Here is a 10985-nt window from a genome sequence, read left to right as displayed (position 1 = left end):
CCAAAAAAGAAGATGAAAAGACAAGAAACAGTTAACAAAAAATATAGCAGAGAACTCAAAAAGATGAAGACTTTGAAAAGTAAATATTCATTTACAATTCCATATCTGAATTAACCAAACTCCTTTCCTATATATCTTCAACAAAAAAGAAGAAGATAAATAAGAGACAGAAAACTAAAATGAAAAACTAGAACATGACTCCTTTTTTCCCCTGAATTAATCAGGATTTTTACTAGCACAAATCAACAAAGAAAATCCAACTTTTTCTTGTTCTTTTTGCTGCAAATTCTTCTCTTCTAACCACAACCTACTATCCAAACCACTCCTTGTCCTAAACATAAACATAGCAAATCCAGATTTTGAATTAAACAACCAATCATGAGCATCCCACATCATATCTATTAACAATCCATCCAAAAAAATCGTCTGATTTCCGCGAAAATTCCATTGTAATCTCTTAACTTGTATAACATTCTTATTATCAATTGTAACAGACAAAGCTGAATTCTTGAATATGTCATTTGCACTCTTTTTTTCTTCTCCTGCGCACTTAATCAGTATGTCATGACATTTTCCACTGTCACAGAACTTAACCTTAGTTGCAAAAATACAACTGCCCGAAAAATGTTCACTTCTTGAAACCAATGTAAATCTCGCCGTTCCAATATTAGAAACTGAATTCTTGAACTCAATCTCTTGTTCCATATCTCCTAGTACTAACCCCACCTCAGAATTCACTAGGACTTTTACATAAAACCCGTTGATCGGTTCAGGACCTGCTTCATATGTAGCACTGGAGAGATCCCAGAAAATATTGAATATTGAGTTAAAACATTCAATAATATTTGAGCCTTTTACCTTGTCTATTTTCTTGAAATTCTTTGTAAATTTGGAGGAAGAACAAGGATAGTCACTTATGCTAATTGAGAACCCTTGTTCTATTAAGCTACACCATGTGATTTTGATGAAAAACTGCTTCTCTGTGTAGAGTTTGGCTTTGTAAAGACAAGTAACAACATTTTGGATTGAAGGAATTAGGTTTGGTGATAAGTAAACATGATTTTTTGGACCTGAACAATATGAATCTGTTACTTTTATAGCATGTTCATTGTAACAACTTGCTATATTTCTCATTCTTTCTTGAAAAAAAAGAGAGAGTAATATATTTGATTCTTGTGAACTACAGAAAGAAAGAAAGAAAGAAAGAAAAGAGAGGAGCTTTTAATGTATTTTATGGATTATACTTTGCTGTTGTGGAAAAGAAAATGGAGGGGTTTGAAAGTTAATTTGTAGAAGAAAAGAGAATTTGTAGGTTCTTTTCTTCTTCAAACAGTTTGTTTCTTACTTGAAAGGCTTGTTTTGGTATGTGACTAAAAAACCAATAGAAGAGAAAATCCAGGTTTTGGCCAGGTCATGGCCATTTAATAAGGATTCTCTGACCTGAAAATTCTAAATAATTATATTAAACAGTCAGAAGAATAGAAAGGCCTTATTAATTTTCATAAAGAGTTTCTTTAATTAGAGGGATAGCTCGGTGCACGAAGCATTTTGCGTTCACGTAGGGTTTGAGGAAGAGCCGCAATCCTAAGGGGAGGTGATGTCGGCAATCTACCCTAATGCAAGTATCATCAGCTGATCTCATAACTCGAACCCGTGACCTATATAGGTCACACGTACACAACTTTACCATTGTTGCAAGACTTGCCTTCTATAAAGAGTTTCTTTAATTGAGCACTACAAATTTTCAGTGACAGTTAAATTTTTATGTTTAAAAAATTGTTAAGAAGAAATTGTTAAGTTTATTAAGTACTACTATGGTTTGACTTGATCTTATTCTATTACAAGTAATGAAGAAAATGCTAGGTGTTCTATTTCATTTTCTTGATTATCATTATTGTGCTTAACTTGTCGTTTTCTGTGATCTGTACTTACTATTTAATTGTATGCTAATGTCAACTTATTAAAAAAACCTAAAAATTGAACCAAAAAAACAGATGGTTTAACTTAAACCTTTAGGGGTCGTTTGGTTTGACGACAAGTTTTGCTGGGATTAGTTATGATGAAATTAATTATACTGAGATTAGTTATTCTGGTATTATTTTCTATTGACTGATTGGTATGTAATATTAATCCTAGCATTATCAATTTTACTACTTTATCCCGGGATCACTATTTCACCCTCTAGCAAGTATAAATTATCCGGTACTATTTTTAATTCTGAGATAATTTATCTTAAAATTACTAAACAAACAAAGAATAAAGTGGTACTAAATTTTTATCCCAAAATTATTTTTTGTTTATCCATCCTAATTAACGACCCCTTACATGTGCATGTGATCATCTCAAAGTAAAGAGTTGAGATTGAGACCTATCTGCGTGTCATTTCAAGAAAAAATAATATTAATAATATAAGCTAATTCTATATACCCATACCATAATGTAGAGCTGTTGCAGATAAAAAGAAAAACTGTGATGTTGAGAGATGGGCCCTGTAATTAAAATTAGTTAGAAGGAACCACCAACTACAAATCAAAGTAGGATATTATCAAGAAACTCATTTTTCTACTAATTTCTATATATTTTTAAGAAAAACATATATTTTTAGTTGTTTCAAAAAATAATTATCGATAAAATATATATTTTTTTGTATATTTTAAAATGTATGTAGAACAATACACATATTTTATATATTTTTTGACTAGTTAATACCATTAGTTTATGCCAACCGCCAATTTTGTATTTTTTTTTCTATTTTTAACAAGTTAATTCATCAAGATAGCCTCCATCTTTTCTATTTTAAAAGCATTTTTACGAATATTTGATTACTCAGTAATTCTCTTCTATTTTCCTCATCTTGTTTATTAATAAATAATTGGATTTGAAGAATAGATTGTAACCCAACATCACTTTTGCCAAGAGATGTCCTTATCATTTAAACTTTTACCAACCAAAACATATAGTTTTCTCACTTTACTCTTGTTTTTCATTTGTTGGGGAGAGAGCCCTGTGAACACACTTCACTTGGAAGTGTGTGGGATGGATGAGATTTATAACTCCTGATAGTTTCGAGTTTGAGTCTTGTATAAAATGGAGAAGCTCCGGATACTCACGTAAGACAATTGTTGCAAATATATATATATATATATATATATATATATATATATATATATATATATATATATATATATATATATATATATATAAACTTAGAAGTATCTTCACATGAAAGAGAAGGAATAGAATGAGATCAAGATGAAGTTGGGGGTTTAGTCTTAAGAAGGTTTTATGTATAAAAATTCACTAATATATATATATATATATATACAAACTTCGTGTTGGGAAAATATGTTTCATTTCTCATCTCATGGAAAACCCTTTTCGCTCCGCTTAGCCTTATCCCCCTCTAGGGGTATTTTAGTGATAGGTTCTATAGGAACTGGACAATCCTATTTGCTCAAATACCTAGCGACAAACTCCTAAGTATCAAAATAAAGATAAAGATGACTGCGCCAACTTGATATTTTGGTATTATTGCCATAAAGAAGAGCTTTCGGATTTTCTAGAGAAGATGGGATCATAACTTACTAAATTTGAAACTTTCTATTCCATCTTTTCTTGTAACTATATATATATATATATATATATATATATATATATATATATATATATATATATATATATATATATAGAGAGAGAGAGAGAGAGAGAGAGAGAGAGAGAGAGAGAGAGAGAGAGAGAGAGAGAGAGAGAGAGAGAGAGAGAGAGAGAGAGAGAAAGGTAGTATGTTAGCAAGATACTCATTTTCTCTTTACCTAAAATATCCCTAGTAGCCTATTGGAACACATTAATATAGGAGGCTTTTTGGTCTTTTCACGAATAACTCTAAACCCAACACATCTCATACCCATTTTCCCGTCCCTCATTGAGATTTGTCCTTCTCTCTCTTCTCCTTCTCTTTTTCCCATTTTCTCTATTCCCATATTCATCTTCAATATCAAGTAAAGGATACCATGGCTATAATCTCTAATATATAACTAAAAATGTTTTTCAATTTTGATACCCCGATCTATTAGATTAAACTTATTTCTTGTCTTGTATTTTGTTTTAGATATTCCAAGGCAGTCTTGGAAAGAAGAGATACACTACAACATTATTGGAGTTACAAATATAATCAACTCTTTTGCTTTGAGGAGTTTATCATGTGTGTGTTTTGGAACTTGTCCCCTGGCGAGATTATCAAGCTCCTTTTTCTTACTGAAAAAATTATGTTTTTTTTCTTACTGAAAGTGGGTTTAGTTTTTATTTTTAGTTTCAGCAGAGCTTCTTGTGGAGTAATTAAAAACACAATTTACAATCCATCAAGAAGGAATTGAAGCTAAGAAAATGGATTGAAATCTGCAAAGGGAGAGCTTGCAGACAAAGAAAATTAAAGTTGGATCCTTTTACTTGGAGAAACACTAGTGTAAAAAGAACAAAATTGGATGACCGAAAAGACAAAAGAACCCCTTTAACTCAGTTGTTGTTACTTGTTAGTATGTTATGAAGGATAATTTAGGTAAAGAGGAAATGGGTATCTTGCTAACATACTACCTTCTTATATTATATTAGCAAGACTCATACATATATATATCTATATATATAAATTATGAACATATAACTTTAAAAAATACAATGAGTTTAATGATTAGAAAATTAAAGGTTGAATCCATAAAATTAAATTCTAGATCCGCCTATGTGAATAGATATCAGATTTTTTTTACCACCTCTATCAATCTCAAAACTCAATTATACTAAGCTGGCCCGTTCAAACCAAAACTGACTTATTGAATTGATATCACAAGGGGAAGATATATATGAAAATTAAAGAAACTTTGGAAATTTTTTCCTTTGATCCAATCAAGATGTGCACAAGTTGCATATCAACATTCTTCTTAATACTCCATACGCATTTGCAGTTGAGAACATTAAATTTTGTGAAAATGAAAGAGCACTGAGAAAGTGGACTAAAGAATGGTTATCTTGAGTTTCTATCATAAAACAAAAAAAAAATTGCAAGAACTTCAGCCCTGGCTAGCTACTAACTTCTAGGTAAACCTTAAACCACGGTGAATAATTATTAATAATAATAGGAACATATATGTATTTCTATTGTCAACTTTTAGAACATTAAGATAAGATACATGAAAGTGAGGAAATAAACACGTCTTTCAAAGGCAACTAATTCTATTTTTTTTAAACAAAAATAGTATCACTTAATTAGTCCTTTCGTTTCAATTAATATGGTGTAGTTTGAAGAGACATGAAGTTATAGTAAAAAAATTCATATCGCTGACCCTAACTTTATTTGGGACTGATAGTTATGGTTGTATACCAAACCCGCGTCAATGACTCCAAAAAAAAAACTTCAGAAGAATAATGTTGTTTCCTTGCTATCTAAAACCCTAAATCAGCCACCATTATTAGTTCCCACATTATTTATTATAACCTCTTGAAGTACTTTAAAGGAATAATGTTATTTGCTTACTAATATATGTTATTAAACTGTATTTGTAAAATAATTTTGGAGAAGATAAAATAACATATAAACAGAAATGTAAACGAAACAGAATTTAATCCGAACCCACTGAATTCACAGTGTTTCCTTAAGGAATTTAATCCCCTTCTAGTACCCAAGATTGTGGATTATTTTCTCCCACGATAGAACGAATTACACACTGGTGTAGCGATACTTCAAACACCAGTGTTTCAGCGAACACAAAGATCGGTAGCAAATCACACTTACTGTTGCTTTGTTTGTAGTTAAAATAATGCAGAAGAATGGAGGAGAAGACAGAAATTCGTATAGAAAATCTGAGAGAATGGACTGGTATTTATAGCCAATGTTGAGCTAAAACTTAAGAGGTGCAACTCTTCAAATCCGAAGAGGTGCCAACTGTTTCTTCAAATCTGAAGAGGTGCAAACTATTCTTCAAATCTGAAGAGGTGCAAACTGTTCTTCAAATCCGAAGAGGTGCAAACTGTTTTGTAAATATCTTTTACAAAAAGCGAAGGGCATATACTATTAAGTTTGGATTTAATATTAATATTCCGTTTACAAAAAATCGGATATTTAATAACAACTCTGTTAATATTTACTATTAACAAATAAATTTGGTCCAAAAAATTAATCAATCAATTGATCATTTGACCAAATCCAAATCCAAATCCGAAGCCGAAGCCGAAGCCGAAGCCGTAGCCGTAGCCGAGCCGAGCGAGCGAGCGACGGCGCGAGACTTGCCTTCTTCTTAACTCTTTAAGAGCTAGAAGAAGTGCATTGTATATATACCCATCAAAATCTTTTCCTCTTCTAATATGGGACAATATCCCTTTATCAAGAAGGAAAACTCAAATATTTTCAATTTTCCTCCATTTCCCATTCACCCTCTTTTAAGCTATATTTAAGCTTAAAACCCCAATAATTTTAAACTACATTTAAGCTTAAAAACCCAACAATCCCCCACATGAATGGGGAATGGCTATATCACGGAAATATGCATGAAAAACTATGTGATTCGCAAGCAAGGATTAATTGTATCAGGATAAGTAGGTTTCCCTTTGAACTTTCCGTAGTGAACTTATGTCGGATATACTCAGTCAATCGGTAGATTTGATATCTTTGAACCGTCGAACTTTGGTGTATACTTAGATAACCATAAGTCACACAACTAACCCTTAACCGTCTTTAACTCTTATTGTTGTGTTCTTTCAGCCATGAACACCGCCTGGTTTAATAAGTGCGTAGAGAATTGGCCTTACAAAATTTCCCTTGAAGCGGCTAACACTTCATACTTACATAGGTGATTCCTAAACATGTCATCCCGTAGATACACTATTTGATATACCCTGTATCAAATTTAGAAGTCATTAAAAAGCCTTAATGCTTTATCCTTGGTACTGAATATTGTCTCATCACGAGAATGAACCAAACTTTTAGTTGCCAATGTTGAACCATCATTAATGACTTTGTTTGATCTCCTTGAACCTAGATCTTGGGATCTCCAGTCTTCTAGGTAGAGTTACCGCCACAATGGCTTATTCTCGGCCATAGTCCCATTCCCCTCGATGATTTCTCAACTACCTCTCTAGTTAGGCCTTTTGTAAGTGGATCCGATACATTATCGCTTGACTTTACATAGTCAATCGTGATAATTCCTCTAGAGAGTAATTTCCTAACGATTTTATGTCTTCGTCGTATATGACGAGATTTATCGTTATACATCACGCTTCCAGCCCTTCCAATTGCCGCTTGACTATCGCAATGTATGCATATTGGTGCCAACGGTTTGGGCCAAAATGGAATGTCTTTCAAGAAATTCCGGAGCCATTCAACTTCTTCACCGGCTTTATCTAAGGCTATGAACTCAGCTTCCATTGTAGAGCAAGCAATACAAGTTTGCTTGGACGACTTCCAAGATACCGCTCCTCCACCAATAGTGAATACATATCCACTTGTGGACTTAGAATCAGTTGAACCGGTGATCCAATTTGCATCACAATATCCCTCAATCACCGCAGGATATTTACTGTAGTGCAAAGCAAAGTCCTGGGTATGTTCTAAATATCCCAAAACTCGTTTCATTGCCATCCAATGAGATTGACCTGGATTTCTCGTGTATCGACTCAATTTGCTTATAGCACAAGCTATATCTGGTCGTGTACAATTCATGATATACATTAAGCATCCCAACACACGAGCATAATCCAATTGTGATATGATTTGGCCTTTGTTCTTTGCTAATGCAAGATTCACGTCAATTGGAGTCTTTGCAACTTTAAACCCTAAGTGCTTGAATTTTCCAAGTACTGTATTAATATAATGAGATTGTGACAATGCCATACCTTGAGGAGTCTTATTGATCTTAATCCCCAGAATTAAATCAACAACTCCCAAGTCCTTCATATCAAACTTGCTAGTTAGCATACGCTTAGTCGCATTTATGTTAGTAATGTCATTACTCATTATCAGCATATCATCCACATATAAGCAAACAATGACTATATGATTTGGAACATTTTTAATGTACACACATTTATCACATTCATTTATCTTAAAACCATTTGACGATATTGTTTGGTCAAATTTCTCATGCCATTGTTTGGGTGAAATACTAGTAAAGCCCTTCATTTCAGATTTCGCTTAATAACCATTTTTTCCTCCAAAACATTTCCCTCCAAAATTAGTTAATAACTATTGATTATCCCAAAACATTGATCCCATAAATTATCATTCTCTCATGCATGGGAAGATCAAAAGCCTTCGTATATGTATACCTATACTATTACGTTTTTTTTTAAATACAATTTATACGGATGGGAAGATCAAAAGTTTAGTATGTATACATAATATTATTTTTTTATTTATACGGTATACCTTGTTATACCATACACTTATGTTAAGAGAGCTTTCATTAAACACATAATTCACTACCCTTCCCCTAACCTAAACATGAATGCTAACCTAGAAACTAGTTTGGAGCCATTAAACCCGAATAACATCCTAGAAACTAGGTCGGAGCAACTAAGGAATGTATTACACATATCATTGGGGTTGAATTCGGATGACAGTTTGATGAATGAAGATGAGTCGGTCAACATTAATTCAGACGGCAACTTCAATGATGGAGAAGATCATGTTGACGATGATGATGATGATGATGATGATGATGATGATGATGATGATGATGATGATGATAATGATGACGGCCATTATTTAGAGGATGGGGGAGAAGGTGGAGAGGACAGAGAAATGTCTAATGAGTTCAATGAAGAAGATCTAGTAATTGGTCCAATTACTGGGATGTGGTTCAGTAATAAGGATGTTATGTTTGATTTTTACAAAGAACATGCAAGATTATCAGGGTTTTGCATTGTCAAAAGAACATCAAACAAAAAAGGTGGTGATATTGTTAGGTATGTGCAATATGGTTGTGATAGGTCTAGGAAACCAAGGAATAAGCATGTTACCAAGAGGAGGAACTGTCGTGCTAGAATAAATGGAATTTTGGAGGAGAATGGTTCATGGCATGTTTCAAAGGTGGTTAAAAAACATAATCATCAATTGGAACCAATACTATCGTGATTTATGGCTGGACACAGATCGCTTAGTAAGTCTCTTAAGAGAACTCTTGCAGCCAAAGATATTGCTGGCTTAAGACCCTCAAAAAATATATGAGTCGTTGAAGTACTTGCTGGTGGCCCTGAAAATCTGGGTTGTGCACCAAAGGACTATAGAAATTATATTTTGAAGAGTAGAAAACTTCAGTTGCAAGAAGGGGACGCATAATCATTACTCAAGTTCTTCAGTGACATGCAGCAAAAAGATAGGGAATTTTACTACTCTGTAGATATGGATAGTTTTGGTCGACTTCGTAATGCCGTATGGGTTCATTCACACTCTAAGGTTGCATATGAGGAGTTTCACGATGTAATTTGCCTTGATACCACATACCTTGTGAATCGATACAATATGCCATTTGCTTTATTTGTTGGTGTCAATCAGCATAGGCAGTCCATACTTTTGGGATGTGCTCTTATGTCTAGTGAGGATACAACAAGTTACAAAATGGTGCTCTCTACATGGCTTGGGGCTCTAAACAATGTTCGTCCATTAGCTATCATGACTGACCAATGTGATAGTATTAAGGCTGTCATCAATGCATTGATGCCAAATACGGTACATAGATATTGTATATGGCATATATTCGCAAAGTTGCGTACGAAGTTAAGCGGAGTTTTTGACGGTAAGATTGTAAAGGCAGAATTTAAGGTTTTAGTCCTTGATAGCATTAACGTTGCTGAGTTTGAGAGAAGATGGACTGATTATATTGTAAAATATAACTTAGATGTAAGGGATTGGTTTTATAAGCTTTATTTGGAGAAGGAAAAATGGGTTCATGTATACCTAAATGACCACTTTTGGGCTGGGATGTTGTCCACACAAAGAAGTGAAGGAATGCATGCTTTCTTTGATGGATTTATCACCCGCCAAAGCACTTTGAAGCTATTTGCTCAGCAATATGAGTTAGCCATAAGAGCTAAGTTCGAGAAAGAATTGGAAGCTGAATATAGGTCAAGGTGCTTTGAACCAAAATGTTTGTCTGAATTCGCATGTGAGGAAAAACTTCAAGTATGTTATACTCGTGAAGTGTTTGAATTTTTTCAAGTACAGTTAAGAAAACTGTTCCATTGTGAAATCAGTACCCCTGAAGATCATCAAGCAAACCCTGGAGTGGAGAAATACACTATAACAAATTCTTTGTTCAGGAGTTTTAACACTAGAGATCCATTTGTATTCACGGTTGAATATACACCTATTGGTGAGTATCTAAGTTGCAGCTGCAAGTGGTTTGAAACAAGAGGTATTCTATGTTGTTATATACTTAAGGTGTTGTCTCATAAAAGGATTAAAAACGTTAATGAGAGGTATATATTGAAAATGTAGAGAAAAGATGTTGTTCATCCGTACTTGAAACGTTTCTTTCTAGGAGGTTACCCACGTATGACTTCTGAATACATGATGTACAGGGAACTGTTAAAACATTTTGAACGGGTTTGTGATATTGCATTGGACACTGAAGTGATATATTAAGTATGATTTTAACAGATTGGAACATGACCTTTTGAATTGGGATGATGATATGATAGTTCCAAATTGGGATTTGGAAGATACACATGATGGTGTGAGTGAGGGTGGGGGTGAAGGTGGGGGTGGGGGTGGGGGTGAGGGTGAGGGTGAGGGTGAGGGTGAAGGAAGAAATATAAGAGATCCTAGATACGTAGCTTCTCGTGGACGTCCAAGATTGAATAGATATAGAGGACGAATTGATTCATACTTTAGAAGTTCAAAAACGGGTGGTGGAAGTGGAGTTAAAGGTAATATGAGGGGTAGAGGTGGTGGTAGAAGTGGTGGTAGAGGTAGCGGTAGAGGCCGTGCTAGAGGAGGTGGT

General features: G+C 33.8%; 1 protein-coding gene across 1 annotated transcript; it reads right to left on the bottom strand.

The window, feature by feature from the left end:
* Nucleotides 1–216: 216 nt before the first annotated feature.
* Nucleotides 217–1134, bottom strand: LOC107786495 (uncharacterized). The gene has a single exon (XM_016607984.2). The coding sequence runs from the start codon at nucleotides 1132–1134 to the stop codon at nucleotides 217–219; it is 918 nt and encodes a 305-aa protein (XP_016463470.1).
* Nucleotides 1135–10985: the final 9851 nt, after the last annotated feature.

The sequence above is a fragment of the Nicotiana tabacum genome, chromosome 2, assembly GCF_000715075.1.
Source record: "Nicotiana tabacum cultivar K326 chromosome 2, ASM71507v2, whole genome shotgun sequence".
In the NCBI taxonomy this organism is placed as follows: Eukaryota; Viridiplantae; Streptophyta; class Magnoliopsida; order Solanales; family Solanaceae; genus Nicotiana; species Nicotiana tabacum.
The sequence above is the reverse complement of the archived record's forward strand: the minus strand, read 5'-3'. Positions and strand labels throughout refer to the sequence as shown.

Coding starts and splice junctions, on each gene's coding strand:
- LOC107786495 (XM_016607984.2), bottom strand. CDS start 1,134: ATGAGAAATATAGCAAGTTGTTACAATGAACATGCTATAAAAGTAACA.